The 20852-nt window shown below is 43.4% G+C and overlaps 1 protein-coding gene across 2 annotated transcripts in view; it reads left to right on the top strand.

Annotated features, from left to right (window-relative positions):
- LOC121578006 (plexin-B1) overlaps positions 1–20852 on the top strand; it is a 131084-nt gene that overhangs the window by 75315 nt on the left and 34917 nt on the right. For both annotated transcript variants that reach the window (XM_045223749.1, XM_045223748.1), the window contains exons 5-10: positions 4106–4288; positions 8810–8938; positions 9412–9512; positions 14525–14657; positions 15217–15373; positions 17618–17726. In XM_045223749.1, the coding sequence (XP_045079684.1) occupies positions 4106–4288; positions 8810–8938; positions 9412–9512; positions 14525–14657; positions 15217–15373; positions 17618–17726 (812 nt within the window). The remainder of the gene's footprint in view (positions 1–4105; positions 4289–8809; positions 8939–9411; positions 9513–14524; positions 14658–15216; positions 15374–17617; positions 17727–20852) is intronic.

The raw sequence follows: 20852 nt of genomic DNA, 5'->3' as shown, positions 1-20852 counted from the left end.
TAGCGTTTGCTTTAGCCTTTCTGGAGTGCCAGATGGACAGGGTTTGCCGTTTTGCAACTATTCAATTAGTTACAATCAAGCGTAGTTAAAGTATTGGAAATGATTTAGAATAGAATTTGAACCCAGGTCTGCTTGCCTTATTTTATAGTTTCTGTGGAAGCACTTTAGTTTACAGTCCTTTTATTGCTGGTATTTAGACTACCTAGTATGAGGAAGTCATGAGGCAACAATGGGTACTTTCCGGTGCTTGCTTCCAAAAATCTAACAATTTGTAACAATTTGGATGCCAAATAGTAAGCAGCCTGATCCTTGTTTTATTGTCTGCTTTATCTATTAGTACTGTTTAGCTGGTATGTACCAGATTATTTTTTTGGGGGTGGAAATTACATGGCATGCAATTGATACGTTTTGGTACTTAAATCTAGTGGTAGAATTAGACTATTATTAAGTGATGATAATGTAACATCTATGCTGTGACCGTGTTTAAGTTACCAGGCAAATAGGGGACTGTAAAATAGAGTGGAACTGGGTTTATTCTACATGTACCAATAAAGATGATGTTGTTTCTTACCAAGTCAGAATGTCTTTAGGATTTACTGTAATTCTACTATTAGATTGGTTGCTTCCAGTGTCATTCAGTTTCTGCAACGTGACCTCCATGTTATATTTTAGTACAGACTAATGTAATCCTCCTATTTGGGGAATTAAATTTGATTATTTTCATGTAATGCCCCTGTTTTGTCTGTGTTTTGACGTTTGTGACTGTGTGTGTGTGTGTGTGTGTGTGTGTGTGTGTGTGTGTGTGTACATTTGCATGCGACTGCTGCTCAGACTACAGTGGGTAGTCCCCGCTGAGCCACAGTGTATTTAATGATGCACCCCATAGAGGACACAGAAGAAGTGTTAACCTCTGACCCCTAAATGCTGTTTACCTCCGACAGGGTCGGGGGAACAGTAGTGTGGTGGGACTGTTTCCCAAATCGCACCCTATTCCCTATTTATTGCACTGTTTTTGACCAGACCTCTATGGGCCCTGGCCAAAAGTAGTGCACTACAAAGGGAATAGGATGCTATTTGGGACACACACAGGACAATTTAATAGGATTGTAAGGGGGGAATCGATTGGTGGCATTAGCCTTACTTAGTGGGAGGGACACATTTAACCAGGACTGACAAGGATGGATAAAGTCACCCACCGCTGAGACCGGAACAAGGGAGATTGCGACAGGGAAGCAGACGGGACAGGGAAGGAGAGCGGGGGAGGAAGAGAGAGGAGATGGGGAGAGACTGGGGGTGTGTGTGTGTGAGAGAGAGGGAGGGATGAAGAGAGAGGAGATGGGGAGAGACTGGGTGTGTGTGTGTGAGAGAGAGAGAGAGTAATGCTAGGCTAGCACTAGGTCCGTTAACATAAACAAAGTCTCTGTCACAAATAGTAACAATACACCAACACCACATCTACACAAGTACCTATCAACAGTGTTAGAGCCCAATGTTTATTACTTCAGCCCTATTGTCTTTTTGTTGCAGGAACTCATAAGCTGGTAATATTTGTCATAATTAAATTCCGTGGATGTGTTTGGGAGAAAAACAGATTATTGTAGCTCTAGTAATGACTCGCTCTGTTCCCAAAAACAATTCCCCTAAAGTATGGAACAAAAAAAACACAGGTCTGCAGCCAAGTCATAGATCTCCCACTGCCAAAATGCACCCCCCTCCCCCCTCCCCACATGAAAAAATAGATTTCACTTTTCCTACTAGCATTGACTTTGCGGATAACTTCTTTGAGGAAAAATGTACTTACTACGACTTTGATATGTGGTTGTCTGACCTCGCTACAGTATCTTAAGATGAATGCACTAACTGTAATTCACTCAGAATAAGAGCATCTGCTAAATGTGTCGAAGTAAAAACAGGTTCCCAGTAAGCTATGAAACACTTTGGAACAGAGTTTGACAGATTCCTACGATAGTTTCCCCCCTCACCTCCAACTCCACAATGTCTTCATATAGCCGTCTTTGTCTTCCTCACAATCAATAATACTAGCGAGTTAGTTGCCGAGAAGATGTTTTTTGCTAGTTTGCTACATTTGACTTGTCATTTATCCGATGCAGCTGTTTATACAGTTGAAGTCGGAAGTTTACATACACCTTAGCCAAATACATTTAAAGTCAGTTTTTCACAATTCCTGACATTTAATCCTAGTAAAAATTCCCTGTTTTAGGTCAGTTAGGATCAACACTTTATTTTAAGAATGTGAAATGTCAGAATAATAGTAGAGAGAATGATTTATTTCATCTTTTATTTCTTTCATCACATTCCCAGTGGGTCAGAAGTTTACATACACTCAATTAGTATTTGGTAGCATTGCCTTTAAATTGTTTAACTTGGGTCAAACACTTCGGGTAGCCTTCCACAAGCTTCCCACAATAAGTTGGGTGAATGTTGGCCCATTCCTCCTGACAGAGCTGGTGTAACTGAGTCAGGTTTGTAGGCCTCCTTGCTCGCACACGCTTTTTCAGTTCTGCTCACAAATGTTCTATAGGATTTAGGTCAGGGCTTTGTGATGGCCACTCCAATACCTTGACTTTGTTGTCCTTAAGCCATTTTGCCACAACTTTGGAAGTATGCTTGGGGTCATTGTCCATTTGGAAGACCCATTTGCGACCAAGCTTTAACTTACTGACTGATGTCTTGAGATGTTGCTTCAATATATCCACATAATTTTTCTTCCTCATGATGCCATCTACTTTGTGAAGTGCACCAGTCCCTCCTGCAGCAAAGCACCCCCACAGCATGATGCTGCCACCCCCGTGCTTCACGGTTAGGATGGTGTTCTTCGGCTTGCAAGCCGTCCCCCTTTTTCCTCCAAACATAACAATGGTCATTATTGCCAAACAGTTCTATTTTTGTTTCATCAGACCAGAGGACATTTCTCCAAAAAGTACAATCTTTGTCCCCATGTGCAGTTGCAAACTGTAGTCTGGCCTTTTTAATGGCGGTTTTGGAGCAGTAGCTTCTTCCTTGCTGAGCGGCCTTTCAGGTTATGTCGATATAGGACTCGTTTTACTGTGGATATAGATACTGTTGTACCTGTTTCCTCCAGCATCTTCACAAGGTCCTTTGCTGTTGTTCAGGGATTGATTTGCACTTTTCACACCAAAGTACGTTTATCTCTAGGAGACAGAACGCGTCTCCTTCCAAGGCGGTATGACAGCTGCGTGGTCCCATGGTGTTTATACTTGCGTACTATTGTGTGTTAAGATGAACGTGGTACCTTCAGGAATTTGGAAATTGCTCCCAAGGATGAACCAGACTTGTGGAGGTCTACCATTTTTTTCTGAGGTCTTGGCTGATTTCTTTTGATTTTCCCATGATGTCAAGCAAAGAGGCACTGAGTTTGAAGGTAAGCCTTGAAAGACATCCACAGCTACACCTCCAATTGACTCAAATGATGTCAATTAGCCTAAGAAGCTTCTAAAGCCATGACATCATTTTATGGAATTTTCCAAGCTGTTTAAAGGCACAGTCAACTTAGTGTATGTAAACTTCTGACCCACTGGAATTGTGATTAAGTGAAATAATCTGTCTGTAAACAATTGTTGGAAAAATTACTTGTGTCATGCACAAAGTAGACGTCCTAACCGACTTGCCAAAACTATAGTTTGTTAACAAGACATTCGTGGAGTGGTTGAAAAACGAGTTTTAATGACTCCAACCTAAGTGTATGTAAACTTCCGACTTCAACTGTATGTGTATTTTACCATAGTGGGGTTTTTTAAGAGCAAATCCATCATCTTGTAGACTGGTTGTTGTCTGAATGTAGCCCTATGTGGCAAACAATAATCCAGGCACTAAGGATGGGGGTGTGAGCATGTGGCTCTGGGCAGATTACATGTAGTCATTGTTTGTGTGTGTCTGTAAGTTGTTGTTGTGTATGTTTGTAACTGGTGTGAATGAATAAATAAATAAATAATAACCTTATTGGATCATTCTAGATAAATGTTAGTGTTGTTAGAAGTTGAAAAATTGTACCTACTTTAATAAACTATGTCCATACATCTCTAAATTACATCAATTTGCAAATTCCTTCCCTCTTCAACTATAGAACACCCTGGATGCCTACCCATGTGGTTCAGACCACACCCCCAGTCCAATGGCCAGCCGGGTGGCAGTGGAAGCCGAGCCCATATTGGACAGCCCATCCGCCCGTCTCACCGCCGTGGCCGTCAGCGTGAGGGCGGGACATACCATCGCCTTTCTGGGGGATTCCAAGGGAAACCTGCATAAGGTAGAGACCATCGGGATGATAAAACTAATGGAGCGATTTACAATGAGTGTACAAAACATTAAGGACACCTGCTCTTTCCATGAGATATACTGCACCTTTGAACGGGGTAAGGTAGTAGGTGCCAGGTGCACCGGTTTGTGTCAAGAACTGCAATGCTGCAGTGTTTTTCACGCTCAACAGTTTCCTGTGTGTATCAAGAATGGGCCACCACCCAAAGGACATCCAGCCAACTTGACACAACTGTGGGAAGCATTGGAGTCGACATGGGCCAGCAACACTGTGGAACACTTTCGACACCTTATAGAGCCCAGACAAATTGAAGATGTTCTGAGGGCAAAATGGGGTGCAACTCAATATTAGGAAGGTGTCCTCAATGTGTTGTACACCTTCAAAACAGGACTTGGCTGGACATGTTCTATGCTGGTTGTTTCTGTGTCTTGTATGTTATACAGAACATTTTGTATACGGTACATTTCAGTGCATTCCATTGCATGAAGTGAGCCTTTGATATTTCCTGAATAACCTCAGCTCAGCCCCAACATAGACCTAGACAGATATTCACAGACTACTAGCCAGCCAGACACACAAGTGCGTACGAACACATGTACGCACACACGCCAAGAGATTAGAGAAGGCACCCTTCCATACTAGCGCAGACTGAAGTCAACACTCCAGAAATAATAGGAGCAAACCGGACCAGCTAACTAACTAATGCATCTGTCCTTAAGTGGCTCTGGGTGCGTTTGCTTTTCCCTGGACCTGCCAGATAACGCTTGTACTGTTGTTATGGACAATGAGACCTCTTCTCTTTCTCTCTCCTCTTTTCTTTGGCTAATCTTTTTTTTTTGTTGACAGCTCGCTTTCTTTCCTGACTTCATTGATTTTTGTTGTCCTGTTTCGTAAGACGTTGTTGTATTCCTGTATTGTTTGGGACAAAGCCATGTAAACCACAACAGGGAAAGGCAGCATTGATCCATCATGGACCAGGGCACTGATAGAAGAGGGGCAGCATAGACTGACACTATTATTAATCATACACAATAGGAGGGATATTCCTACATCCACCCTGTACCGTCCTCCAATATAGACAACACCCTGTACCATCCTCAGATATAGACAACACCCTGTTCCGTCCTCTGATATAGACAACACCCTGTTCCGTCCTCTGATATAGACAACACCCTGTACCATCCTCAGATATAGACAACACCCTGTTCCGTCCTCTGATATAGACAACACCCTGTTCCGTCCTCTGATATAGACAACACCCTGTTCCGTCCTCTGATATAGAGAACAGGGAACGGGCATCACTATAGACACTCAACAGTCGCAACTGTCCAGTCCATTGGGTTGCCATGTTGGCTGGGGGGAGAGAAGAGGGGGATAACACACCTGTGGGTTAACATAACATGGCGGTAATACACATAGAGGGCTTGGGAATATATAAAAACAACCCACTTAAAAATATGGTCTTGAAATGCGTTAGTGCCAAGATTTGAGTTTATATCACCCAAGCATAGGAATTTGAGGGGGTGATGTGGTGGGGGGCTCATAGGGTACATCTCAGTAGTTTAAACTTGCTGCCTTGGTGAAAACCCATCCAGTCCGTTCGCCTATCACTGTCAGCGAAGGCAAGGAAGTGTTTAGGCATAGCGAGTTCTTAGTAACAGCAAGTTCTCTCACACCCAGACTCTCACTCTGAATAGTGACTAACGCTAACAATTAGCACTTTGTTTCATTTTTGTCAATGGCTGCACAGCGGTTGTGACCAGGGCGGGGTGGGGTAGAGCAGGGAGGGAAGCACAGTGACACCCATTAACAGTATTTTTACACACTGACCACAGAACAACACCACTGGCCAATGTGGCCATTCCTCATGATGTCTGGCTAACTAGGACTCCATGACTCAGGGTTTTGTGTTGTGTGAGTCACATGCAGTGTGTGTACAGTGCACAGTCACCACTGACTGGCAACTAGATGGCAAAGACAGCAGAGTTCTAAATAGAAGGCCCTATTCTCTTTCCATAGACTACACATGCATGCATACACACTGCCGAATTGTCTGAATGTCACTGTCACCAGATGCTCTGTCACTCATTGTCACTACTGTCCCCCTTACTGTAGTCCCAGACTATATACAGTATGCCTCTGGGACGTAGCATGTTACAGCACATGATCAGATCTGGGTTCAAATACTATTTCAGTTACTAAGTATTGTTAAGTTGTTGTTTTTTAAATGTATAAGTAGATGAATATTGGGATGTATTTGGAAATACACTTAGAAAGTATTGGCATGTATTTGAAAATACTGGAAATACATCGACGAGTGTATATTTCAATAAAAAATATTGAAATACTCCCATGCATTTGAACCCTGGTCTGTTTGGTCTTAGGGGTATTTGAAATAATGTATTTGAAAATAGTTTAAAATAGTAAGCTACTATATTTTCTAATATTTTTAATAGAAGTAGTTGATTCGGCACCACATTATTAGAAAATAAAAATAATAGAAGTACAAATACCTAAATACACATGTATTTGAACCCAGGTCTGCACATGACTGACACCTGCTAGGTGAATTAGCAGTGAAATATGTATTTTTTTAAGCTCAACTATTACAGAGTTGGTATTGGGAAATTGATTGATTGTATTGGCCATCAATGCAATTTAATTGAAAGAGAATGAGGAATAGAACGTGTGTGTGTGTGCTCCACCCAGAGTTTCTGTTTGTGTTCTGTACAGTATGTGTGTGTTCAGACAGGGCCACTGACAGATGATGGGACTGCAAGGGCGAGATATGCACCAATCATTTGCCATGATGAGATAATCCTAGTCTATTGGATGGCAGGGGGTCAGAGTGGGTCATTCTCATGAAACTGACATTTGACCCAAAATTTCCTTGGTCATTTTTCACGAAATGTCTTCTTGGATCACTGAGATTAGGATCTATACTTATCTGTATCATAATTATTATTATGTTTTTTGTTCAGATATAATGCATTTTACCACAATTTCCACAAAATTCTCATTACCGTAACAGTCCAAAAAAGGAATATTTAAAGTTAAATTATAATACAATTAAATCTGACCTTTTATCAATTTTGAGATTTTTAGCCGTTTCGGTAATGAGAAGGCCAATTGGGGTAAAGGGGGTGTTTGACAATAAGAACCTCATTCTGAAGGCATACTTCTACTACTCCTCTAGATCATGTCTCATTACCGTAACACTTTTTCAAGTTCCTGTAAAAATTCATTTTTTAAGTAGTTGTATCTACCCATGATGCAGTGTTTCGCAAAGTCTGTCCTGCCCCCCCACCACCCCCGGGTGCACGTTTTGTTTTTTGCCCTAGCACTACACAGCTTATTCAAATAACCAACTCATCAAGCTTTGATCATTTGAATCAGCTGTGTTTCCTCCTCCAGATGGTTGCGTGCACACCGTGTGTGTGTGTGTGTGTGTGTGTGTGTGTGAGAGAGAGAGAGAGAGAGAGAGAGAGAGAGAGAGAGAGAGAGAGAGAGAGAGAGAGAGAGAGAGAGAGGGGGAGAGGGGGGGAGAGAGAGAGAGAGAGAGAGAGAGAGAGAGGGGGGGGGGGAGGAGAGAGAGAGAGAGAGAGAGAGAGAGAGAGAGAGAGAGAGAGAGAGAGAGAGAGAGAGAGAGAGAGAGAGAGAGAGAGAGAGAGAGATAACTGAGTGAACAACATCTAATTGCCACAAACTAATACTGTGTAGCCATGTTCCCACTTGACCTTCTCAAGACAAACATTTAGATTGGCATTCCAAATCATCCAAACAGAACAGTGCATCTTTCTATGCTTTCAGAAGACTGATGATGTTTTACCATTTAAACTCTCCTCGAAACCATTGTGGCTCAAAATGCTTCAAATACCAACATAATTCAATTTAGCATGATTGTTATTCCTAATGGCTAAATTTAACTGACCATGCTATGCTATTTATCTCCCTGGATAGTGAATTATATAACATTTACATTACATTTTATATAACTAGGAGTATGTAGAGTGGGTATTCGGAAAACAAATTATACAAATGTTTATTATAAGGGATCATTTGTAGGTGTTGCAATCTAAACATTTAAAATAATACATTCAAGTAGAATTTCTGATATCTTTTTTACAAATATTATAATCTATAGATTCTATAATATTGTAGCGATCCTCGCTAATGGAGCCCCGTGTAGCTCAGTTGGTAGAGCATGGCGCTTGCAACGCCAGGGTTGTGGGTTCATTTCCCACGGGGGGCCAGTATGAAAAAGTATGAAAACGTATGCACTCACTAATTGTAAGTCACTCTGGATAAGAGCGTCTGCTAAATGACTAAAATGTAAAAATGTAAATGGTCCAACGTTACAATTCCCTAAAGTGGGCTAACCCTATTGGAGCAATGTATGCATGTTTTCCTTTCATACGAGTGACCTAGGTTCTGTACCCCTCTATCTGTTTGCTATAATATAATGAAATGTACCTAATAGGTTTCTTAACCATTTTTATGTTTGTTTTCCAGGTGTTTCTGGGCCCTAAAGGTGAGGTGGAGGAGTACGCCGTCGTCTCCATCCAAGCCAACGCGGCCATCAGCTCTGACCTGCTCCTGGATCAGTCTGAGGAGCACCTTTTCATCATGACGTCCACCATGGTACAGTACACTAGCCTGGTCCCAGATCTGTTTGTTGGTGCTGTCCTGCCAACTCCTCTGCTCATTGGCAGTTTCACACATGAATCTCACTTCTGACACCAACAGTACACTACCAACACAACAACTTTTAATTTCTTCCCTTCACACAGGCACAGTGGTCAACAACTATGTGTCTCTGAAACAAGTCTCTTTTTTTTTAGTTCATAGTAATCTCGTCCACGGCTCTATTGAGACGAGGTTCAGTTTATAGTAATGGCTCCATGCAAAGTCCTCATAGACTCTGCAACATTTTCACCACATTGCTTTATTCCTATCTAATCATTTTACCTATCAGGGAAGTTGCTACAGTTTTGGGCAATAGTTCTGTTTCCAAAATGTCTCTCCTTTGTTTCAGTGAAGAGCCGTCTCATTGTTCACTATGTGTTGCACATAATGACTGAATATTGCCTGTTATTCTTTTGTTGTGGTCACAGCTCCAGAAGAGGCCGGTGGCTGAGTGCCACGAACACCTGGACTGCCAGGCCTGTCTGTCAGCCCACGACCCCTACTGTGGATGGTGTGTCCTGGAGGGGAGGTAAGCCACTCATTCTGAGTAATCCAATGGATTAGCTAACTAATTACTTTTATTGTCAAGTCATATGTAATCAGTAACCAATTACATTTAAGTAATCCGCCCAACCCTGGTTCTGGTTAAAGGGTCAACATATCAAACTAGAGCCCAATCCTGGTTCTGGTTAAAGGGTCAACATATCAAACTAGATCCCAACCCTGGTTCTGGTTAAAGGGTCAACATATCAAACTAGAGCCCAACCCTGGCCCTGGTTAAAGGGTCAACATATCAAACTAGAGCCCAACCCTGGTTCTGGTTAAAGGGTCAACATATCAAACTAGATCCCAACCCTGGCCCTGGTTAAAGGGTCAACATATCAAACTAGAGCCCAACCCTGGTTCTGGTTAAAGGGTCAACATATCAAACTAGAGCCCAACCCTGGTTCTGGTTAAAGGGTCAACATATCAAACTAGAGCCAGAGGTTTCCCTGGTCAGGTCAAGTGGACTAGGAAATCTCAGGGCCTTAGATATTACAGATGGGCACAACGCAGTCAGAGAAGGTATTTGTGGTACCTCTCATGCTGGCGTATGTGAGAAATGACGATTGTCCAATACAGTAGACAGTCGTAGGTATTGCTTATGTTTTAAGGCTAAAATAGGTAATTTTTTGGGCGACCTGACAAAATTCACATAGAAATGTGAGTTATAGATCGTTTTTTCTCATTAAAAGCAAGTCTAAGAAGCAGTAGATCTGTTCTATGTGCGCTATTTCTATGTGTCCCGTTTTAAAGTTTCGATTGTGCGTGTTTTACTTTAGTTTTCTTTTTGTACACCAGCTTCAAACAGCTGAAAATACAATTTTGTTGGTTATGGAAAATATATTTCACAGCGGTTTAGATGGTAGAATGATTCTCTACCCCAGGGGTTCCCAAACTGTTTTACTCAGGCCCCCCCTTTCAGCATTGGGGAACATTGCGTGTGCCACGTCTATTTCTATGGGCACAAGCTCTGTTCATGACACAAACTGTTCACACCTCTCTTGCTGGTGGAGAGAAAATGTTGCAGGTTTAAAGCTTATTTCCTGCAATTCTACACATTTTGTCATGTCTAATGTGTATTCATGTGATATTTGAGTGACTCGAACATTACTATAAAATCTATGGGCTAAATAATCTAGCTAAAAACGTTAGCTGACATAGGCTAGTTGATTTCTGACAAGTTATAAATGGCTCTCTAAGGTATGCAATGACTGACATGACAGGAGGAGTACTGAAATTGTACCTTTTACTATTACAACTTTCAAGAGTAAGTTGAAAGCCGGACTGAGTTCTAGGGGGCGCGCCCCACAGTTTGGGAAACACTGCTCTACACTATACTTGCTTGTTTTGTCACATAAACTGAAATTAGGCAAACTATTAGAATTTTTGCAACCAGGAAATGGCAGAACGATTTCTGCATAGTGCATCTTTAAGTGGGCAATCTTTTGAGTAGTAGCTACAGTAGCCAAACCCAGGCTTTTCTCCATACACTCACAACTAAGCACATAAGCAACATACTAGGAAGTCATCGGCCCAGCAACAACATACTAGGAAGTCATCAGACCAGCAACAACATCCTAGGAAGTCATTGGCCCAGCAACAACATACTAGGAAGTCATTGGCCCAGCAACAACATCCTAGGAAGTAATCGGCCCAGCAACAACATACTAGGAAGTCATTGGCCCAGCAACAACATACTAGGAAGTCATCGGCCCAGCAACAACATACTAGGAAGTCATTGGCCCAGCAACAACATACTAGGAAGTCATTGGCCCAGCAACAACATACTAGGAAGTCATTAGCCCAGCAACAACATACTAGGAAGTCATTGGCCCAGCAACAACATCCTAGGAAGTAATCGGCCCAGCAACAACATCCTAGGAAGTCATTGGCCCAGCAACAACATACTAGGAAGTCATCGGCCCAGCAACAACATACTAGGAAGTCATCGGCCCAGCAACAACATACTAGGAAGTCATTGGCCCAGCAACAACATACTAGGAAGTCATCGGCCCAGCAACAACATACTAGGAAGTCATTGGCCCAGCAACAACATACTAGGAAGTCATCGGCCCAGCAACAACATACTAGGAAGTCATTGGCCCAGCAACAACATACTAGGAAGTCATTGGCCCAGCAACAACATACTAGGAAGTCATTGGCCCAGCAACAACATACTAGGAAGTCATTGGCCCAGCAACAACATACTAGGAAGTCATTGGCCCAGCAACAACAACATAGAATGCTGGCACAGCTCCTTGTTCTGACCAGAGTTTTTGCCAAGTAATCTTAAAAGCTTCAGTTAGTTGTTTACTCAGCAGGATTACTACCATCTGTTCCTCTCTCTCCCTCAGTCTCCCTCATCCCCCTCGCATCTCCCTCTCCCTTTTTGTCCTGCACCTTGACCACCTGTCTCTCTCTCCCCTCTCTCTGTTATTTCTGTCCTCCTTCCACATTTTCCTATTTTCTTCTCCATTTCAAACCGATCAGGATGTCTCATTAAAAAAAGAAACAAAGTCAGTCCAATGTACATTTCTCTCATCACCCCTTTGGCCCTAATTCCCCTGTTGCTCTTCTCTTTCACCTTTCTCGTGTTTCCCTCTCTTCCTCCTCCTTTCTCGTGTTTCCCTCTTCCTCCTCCTTTCTCGTGTTTCCCTCTACCTCCTCATTTCTCGTGTTTCCCTCTCTTCCTCCTCCTTTCTCGTGTTTCCCTCTTCCTCCTCCTTTCTCGTGTTTCCCTCTCTTCCTCCTCCTTTCTCGTGTTTCCCTCTCTTCCTCCTCATTTCTCGTGTTTCCCTCTCTTCCTCCTCCTTTCTTGTGTTTCCCTCTCTTCCTCCTCCTTTCTCGTGTTTCTCTCTTCCTCCTCCTTTCTCGTGTTTCCCTCTTCTTCCTCCTTTCTCGTGTTTCCCTCTCTTCCTCCTCCTTTCTCGTGTTTCCCTCTCTACCTCCTCATTTCTCGTGTTTCCCTCTCTTCCTCCTCCTTTCTCGTGTTTCCCTCTTCCTCCTCCTTTCTCGTGTTTCCCTCTCTTCCTCCTCCTTTCTCGTGTTTCCCTCTCTTCCTCCTCATTTCTCGTGTTTCCCTCTCTTCCTCCTCCTTTCTTGTGTTTCCCTCTCTTCCTCCTCCTTTCTCGTGTTTCTCTCTTCCTCCTCCTTTCTCGTGTTTCCCTCTTCTTCCTCCTTTCTCGTGTTTCCCTCTCTTCCTCCTCCTTTCTCGTGTTTCCCTCTCTTCCTCCTCCTTTCTCGTGTTTCCTTCTCTTCCTCCTCATTTCTCGTGTTTCCCTCTCTTCCTCCTCCTTTCTCGTCTTTCCCTCTCTTTCTCCTCCTTTCTCGTGTTTCCCTCTCTTCCTCCTCCTTTCTCGTGTTTCCCTCTTCCTCCTCCTTTCTCGTGTTTCCCTCTCTTCCTCCTCCTTTCTCGTGTTTCCCTCTCTTCCTCCTCCTTTCTCGTGTTTCCCTCTCTTCCTCCTCCTTTCTCGTGTTTCCCTCTCTTCCTCCTCCTTTCTCGTGTTTCCCTCTTCCTCCTCCTTTCTCGTGTTTCCCTCTCTTCCTCCTCCTTTCTCGTGTTTCCCTCTCTTCCTCCTCCTTTCTCGTGTTTCCCTCTCTTCTTCCTCCTTTCTCGTGTTTCCCTCTCTTCCTCCTCTACTCCTCCCATTCTACCGTTGAAAGTCACTGAGCTCTTCAGTAAGGCCATTCTACTGCCAATGTTTCCTATGGAGATTGCATGGCGTGTGCTCGATTTTATACACCTGTCAGCAACGGGTGTGGCTGAAATAGCCGAATCCACTAATTTGAAGGGGTGTCCACATACTTTTGTATATATAGTGAACGTAATGATGCATCTATTATGGTATGATATGATAATATATTGTATGTGTACATTATGATTTACACTCAGTGGCCAGTTTATTAGGTACAGATCTAGTACCGGGTCGGACCCCCCTTTGCCTCCAGAACAGCCTGAATTCTTTGGGCATAGAAACATTGCTCAATTGGTATCAAGGGACCTAACGTGAGCCAGGAAAACATTCCCCACACCGTTACACCACTGCCTTTGACAGGCAGGATGGGGCCATGGACTCATGCTGCTTCTGCCAAGTCCTGACTCTGCCATCAGCATGACGCCACAGGAACCGGGATTCGTCGGACCAGGCGATGTGTTTCCACTCCTCAATTGTCCAGTGTTGGTGATCACGTGCCCACTGGAGCCGCTTCTTCTTGTTTTTAGCTGATAGGAATGGAGCCCGATGTGGTCAAAGACCGACTAGTTCTTTTGAAAGAAAATTTTATTTAACCTTTATTTAACTAGCCAAGTCAATTAAGAACAAATTCTTATTTACAATGACGGCCTACCCCGGCCCAATTGTGCGCCGCCCTATGGGACTCCCAATCACAGCCGGATTGTGATAAAGCCTGGAATCTAACCAGGGTCTGTAGTGACGCCTCTAGCACTGAGATGCAGTGCCTTAGACCGTTGCGCCACTCGGCAGCCATTTCCTCTGAGAAGCAGCTCTGCGCCATTATTTGCCTGTTTGTGGCCCGCCTGTTAGCTTGCACGATTCTTGCCATTCTCCTTCGACCTCTTTCATCAACAAGCTTTTTTCGACCACAGGACTGCTGCTGACTGGATGTTTTTTGTTTGTCGCACCATTCTCTGTAAACCATAGACACTGTCGTGCGTGAAAAGCCCAGGAGGCCGGCGTGCCTGGCACTGACGATCATACCAAACTCAAAGTCAAACAGTAACTAGATGCCAGTCTGCCTGCTTTATATAGCAAGCCACAGCCACGTAACTCACTGTCTGTAGGAGCAAACCATTTTCGTGAATGGGGTGGTGTACCTAATAAACGGGCCACTGAGTGTATAATAATATGTTGGTATCTATAAAGTATAGTATGATAATAATATATTGTCTAGATGTGGTCAGCAGTAGTCTGAGCGATGGTAATGTTTATTTCAGTATGTGATATGATAATAATATATTGTTATCTATTGTATGTGTAGGTGTGGCTGGCAGGCTCAGTGTTCACGCGGGGCCCAGGCAGGCCAGTGGCTGTGGAGCTTCGACATGGAGCAGAAGTGTCTCACCATCCAGTCCCTCAGCCCCTCCAACATCAGTCGCGAGGAGAAGAGAAGTGTATGTGTGTGTCTGTTTGTATGTGGGCATGCGTGTATTTTTGTGTGTGCTCGAATGTGCGCATGTGTGTGTGTCCAAGAATGTGTGTATGTATGTGTTTGTCGATGACTGCGTGTGCCTCTGTGTGTGTTCAAGTACATGGGTATGTGAGCACATGCTTATATACAGTGTGTTCCTTTATGTTCACACTGTGTGAGGGTCAGTTTTAGTCTGGCTGGATCCTGGCTGGCAGAGTGTTTGCTTGTTTTACTTCCAGTGTTAGAGCAGAGATCAGAGATGTTTATCATATACGTTCTCCTTGCAGATCTTGCAGATCAGAGCCAGCTAGTTCTCTCTCTCTCTCTCTCTCTCTCTCTCTCTCTCTCTCTCTCTCTCTCTCTCTCTCTCTCTCTCTCTCTCTCTCTCTCTCTCTCTCTCTCTCTCTCTCTCTCTCTACATCTTCTCTCTCTCTCTCTCACATCTTCTCTCTCTCTCTCTCTCTCTCTCACACATCTTCTCTCTCTCTCTCTCTCTCTCTCTCTCTCTCTCTCTCTCCACATCTTCTCCCTACCTCCCTCAGATCTCTCTATCAGTCCTGGGCCTGGCCATCCTAGAAGAGGACAAGTCGTACTCCTGTTTCTTTCACGACGCTGAGAGTCCTGCCACAGTCACAGACATGGGGGTCACCTGCCTCTCCCCTGACCCCCACAGGGTGCTGACTGTGCCCCCTGGACAAGGTAAGTTCCAAGGGGACCAGATGGGTACTAGGCATGGAACCTGCATCTCCATACTGTTTATACATACACACACACACACACACACACACACACACACACACACACACACACACAATTTTAATGATATGTTAAACGTAAGGTCCTGTCTCTGTGGTTCATTAAAGTGTGTGCGTGTGTGTGTGTGTGAGTTGTTATACAGGCCCATCAGCCTCTAACTCAGCTTCACTCTAAGCAGCAGTAGGTACAGTATCCTTACAGAGCAGATGTATGTTGGATCCCAATCTTCTTTGGCTCCCAGTTTACACAGCAGGGAGTAATCTCCATGTCCTCCAGTCTGGGGATCAGTTAGAGCTAATCATTAAATTCACACAACAATTCATCCGTCATGTGTTTGTGTTTCATGCATTCTTCTATCTTCTGGCCGGGGATAGTGTGGTATGGTTTGGTTGCGTTCTTGGAGCCGTCGATTTGTTTTGGTTAGTCAGTTCTGATGCATTATGGGCATTAACTGTGCACACACACACACCAGTGAACTCCTCTCTTGTCCTCCTTTCTTCCCTCCCTCCATTCTCTTTTTTTTCTCATCCCCCCATCTCTCTCTCCCTGGTTCCCATGAAAAGGATTCCCGAAGAGAGGAGGTTTGTTGTGGTTCTCAGGCCATGAGGGTTAGGTAGTTAATACCCATCTGGGGTATTAGTGAATAGAGATAGACACACACAGGGATCCAGAGATCCAACAGGTATTACAGGGAGATCTGTGTGTGCGCATTTGTGTGTGTTTGCGTGTGTGTGTGTACGTATGCAGGTGTGTGTGTGTGATCTGTGGATGGTTCAAATAGGATCTCTGGAGTAAAGAGTCCAGTCACGTGATGTTATCATGGTTTAGTTCATGGTCTCAACAATTAATTCAAGACGTTAAGTCAATTAAGTCTAGTTAAGATTCTCTTATCTAGAGCGACTTACAATTAGGGTGATTAAAACAAGGAAGATCAGCTTAAAACTTTGACGTGAGTCAAGATTGTGAATTGATTAAATCCAATTGCATACAGTAGACCCAGCTCCAAGGAAAAATACTTTTTATGTGCACAAATGTGTGGGTGTGTTAAGTGTGTGTACTTGGAGAGTGAGTGAACATGTACAAGTAACTGCCAGAATAAAGGAAACACTTGAGTAAATAAGGGATACAAAGTATATTGAAAGCGGGTGCTTCCACACAGGTGTGGTTCCTGAGTAATTAAGCTATTATCATCCCATCATGCTTAGGGTCATGTATAAAAATGCTGTGCAGCCCATTATTTTGGCCATTATTTTGGCTACCATGGCTATGCCCCCATAGGATGACAATGCCCCCATCCACAGGGCAGAGTGGTCACTGAATGGTTTGATGAGCATGAAAACAATTTAAACCATATGCTATGGCCGTCTCAGTCACCAGATCTCAACCCAATTGAACACTTATGGAAGATTCTGGAGCATAGCCTGAGACAGCGTTTTCCACCACCATCTACAAAACACCAAATTATAGAATTTCCTCTAGAAGAATGTTGTCGCATCCCTCCAATAGAGTTCCAGACACTTGTAGAATCTATTCCAAGGTGCCTTGAAGATGTTCTGGCTCGTGGTGGCCCAACGCCCTATTAAGACACTTTATGTTGATGTTTCCTTTATTTTGGCAGTTACCTGTAGCTGTGTGTGTATGTCTGTCAGTGTTTCTTTTATTTCACCTTTATTTAACCAGGTAAGCCAGTGTGAGATCAGTGTGCTGCTCACACAGTGGGTCCCACAGACCTGAACTCTTCACTTTGGGCTGGTTAAGCTTTGTAGCTGCAGATGGATTTCATTAGAACTCTGTTATGGCTCTCAACTCGGCCAAGCACACTCTCAGCATGCGTCCCAAATGGCACCCTATTACCTACATAGAGCACTACTTTTGATCAGGGCCCATAGGGAATAAGGTGCCATTTGGGACGCAACCCACCACTCTCCTGTTCTCGACCTCCTCAAACAGTTTTGAAGAACACAGTGATTTTATTTGGACATACAGACATGGTCAAGTCTCGCTCTGATTCTCAAATCTTCATAAGACTCAGTTCTAAGACGATAAGCTTAGACAAATATTTTCACAACTCCACCGATTTTTTTAGAAAGCTTGGCACTGTGATGGTAGGGATCCTAGGGAGGTAAAACGTGACATATGATTTATTGTTTTTCTCTTTTCTCATTCACTCCGTTTCTCTCTCCTCAGATTTTGTCACGGTCACCCTGTCCCTGCGCTTCGGTGACGTCGTCGTCACGGCGACAGAGTTCACCTTCTACGACTGTACCGCCGCCAAGCAGCTGTCTGGGAGCGTACCGTGAGTTAACCTACCTCTCCCTCTCTTTTGCCCTCTCTCTCTCTCTCTCTCTCTCTATATATATATATACTTCTCTCTCTCTCTCTCTCTCTCTCTCTCTCTCTCTCTCTCTCAATTCAATTCAATTTAAGGGCTTTATTGGCATGGGAAACGTGTGTTAACATTGCCAAAGCAAGTGAAGTAGATAGTAAACAAAAGTGAAATAAACAATAAATATTAACAGTAAACATTACACTCAGAAGTTTCAAAAGAATAAAGACATTTCAAATGTCATATTATTAGGGGTTTAACGATCCATCTACTACATCGATGTATCGATTTATATTCCTATGATCCAACTACATCGATCTGTGCTCGGCGAGTTGGCCTTTTGGACAACATATATCGATCTAACATCGTTTTAAAATGTAATAAATCGATTGTATCGATACTAGGAAATAACCCATTGGATTTAAGCACGTCAGACTTTATATGGATGTTTTTTCTTAGCACTTTTAATGATAAAGGCTTTAAACATTACTCGATTCAGTCTGCCTATCCGTGACGTCATCGCGCCAGCAGCAGCGCAAAGGCGCCAAGACAACAAAACATAGCATGGCGGACGACAGAGGAGAAGCCGACGAGCGAGAAATTATCAAGCCACCATTGCGGTCCTTACAAGAAACAGGAATCTAGGAAACTTCACCTGCACTGTCCAGTATCCAGGTATTTATTTCAGTCACACTGGTTGAATTTTTGGCTAAAAGGTTACTGAATCGATTTCAAGTCACTGAATCGTTTCGGATCGTATCGTTCTAAATGAACCAATATCGTCCTTGAATCGTATTGACAACCACGAATCGTGATACAAATCGAATCGTTGTTAAAACGAATCGTTACACCCCTACATATTATGTATATATACAGTGTTGTAACAATGTGCAAATAGTTAAAGTACAAATGGGAAAATAAATAAACATAAATATGGGTTTTATTTAGAATGGTGTTTGTTCTTCACTGGTTGCCCTTTTCTTGTGGCAACAGGTCACAAATCTTGCAGCTGTGATGGCACACTGTGGTTTTTCACCCAGTAGATAAGGGAGTTTATCAAAATTGGGTTTGTTTTCGAATTCTTTGTGGATTGCTGTAATCTGAGGGAAATATGTGTCTCTAATATGGTCATACATTTGGCAGGAGGTTAGGAAGTGCAGCTCAGTTTCCACCTCATTTTGTGGGCAGTGTGCACATAGCCTGTCTTCTCTTGAGAGCCAGGTCTGTCTACGGCGGCCTTTCTCAATAGCAAGGCTATGCTCACTGAGTCTGTACATAGTCAAAGCTTTCCTTAAGTTTGGGTCAGTCACAGTGGTCAGGTATTCTGCCACTGTGTACTCTCTGTTTAGGGCCAAATAGCATTCTAGTTTGCTCTGTTTTTTTGTTTGTTCTTTCCAATGTGTCAAGTAATTCTCTTTTTGTTTTCTCATGATTTGGTTGGGTCTAATTGTGTTGTTGTTGTTGTCCTGGGGCTGTGTGGGGTCTGTTTGTGTTTGTGAACAGAGCCCCAGGACAAGCTTACTTAGGGGATTCTTCTCCAAGTTCATCTCTCTGTAGGTGATGGCTTTGTTATGGAAGGTTTGGGAATCGCTTCCTTTTAAGTGGTTATAGAATTTAACGGCTCTTTTCTGGATTTTGATAATTAGCGGGTATTGGCCTAATTCTGCTCTGCATGCATTATTTGGTAGGTTATAATGGTAGGTTTATTTGAACAGTGAGAGACAGAATAACAACAACAACATTCAGAAAAACGCATGTCAAAAATGTTATAAATTTATTTGCATTTTAATTAGGGAAATAAGTATTTGACCCCTCTGCAAAACATGACTTAGTACTTGGTGGCAAAACCGTTGTTGGCAATCACAGAGGTCAGGTTTCGAGGCTGACATTTGGCAACTCGAACTTTCAGCTCCCTCCACCGATTTTCTATGGGATTAAGGTCTGGAGACTGGCTAGGCCACTCCAGGACCTTAATGTGCTTCTTCTTGAGCCACTCCTTTGTTGCCTTGGCCGTGTGTTTTGGGTCATTGTCATGCTGGAATACCCATCCACGACCCATTTTCAATGCCCTGGCTGAGGGGAGGAGGTTCTCACCCAAGATTTGACAGTACATGGCCCCGTCCATCGTCCCTTTGATGCGGTGAAGTTGTCCTGTCCCCTTAGCAGAAAAACACCCCCAAAGCATAATGTTTCCACCTCCATGTTTGACGGTGGGGATGGTGTTCTTGGGGTCATAGGCAGCATTCCTACTCCTCCAAACACGGCGAGTTGAGTTGATGCCAAAGAGCTCGATTCTGGTCTCATCTGACCACAACACTTTCACCCAGTTCTCCTCTGAATCATTCAGATGTTCATTGGCAAACTTCAGACGGCCCTGTATATGCAGTTTCTTGAGCAGGGGGACCTTGCGGGCGCTGCAGGATTTCAGTGTCATCATTCAGCGGCATAGTGTGTTACCAATTGTTTTCTTGGTGACTATGGTCCCAGCTGCCTTGAAATCATTGACAAGATCCTGCCGTGTAGTTCTGGGCTGATTCCTCACCGTTCTCATGATCATTGCAACTCCACGAGGTGAGATCTTGCATGGAGCCCCAGGCCGAGGGAGATTGACAGTTCTTTTGTGTTTCTTCCATTTGCGAATAAACGCACCAACTGTTGTCACCTTCTCACCAAGCTGCTTGGCGATGGTCTTGTAGCCCATTCCAGCCTTGTGTAGGTCTACAATCTTGTCCCTGACATCCTTGGGGAGCTCTTTGGTCTTGGCCATGGTGGAGAGTTTGGAATCTGATTGATTGATTGCTTCTGTGGACAGGTGTCTTTTATACAGGTAACAAGCTGAGATTAGGAGCACTCCCTTTAAGAGTGTGCTCCTAATCTCAGCTCGTTACCTGTATAAAAGACACCTGGGAGCCAGAAATCTTTCTGATTGAGAGGGGGTCAAATACTTATTTCCCTCATTAAAATGCAAATCAATTTATAATATTTTTGACATGTGTTTTTCTGGATTTTGTTGTTGTTATTCTGTCTCTCACTGTTCAAATAAACATACCATTAAAATTATAGACTGATCATGTCTTTGTCAGTGGGCAAACGTAC

Source organism: Coregonus clupeaformis, chromosome 12 (assembly GCF_020615455.1).
Source record: "Coregonus clupeaformis isolate EN_2021a chromosome 12, ASM2061545v1, whole genome shotgun sequence".
NCBI lineage: Eukaryota > Metazoa > Chordata > Actinopteri > Salmoniformes > Salmonidae > Coregonus > Coregonus clupeaformis.
The sequence above is the reverse complement of the archived record's forward strand: the minus strand, read 5'-3'. Positions and strand labels throughout refer to the sequence as shown.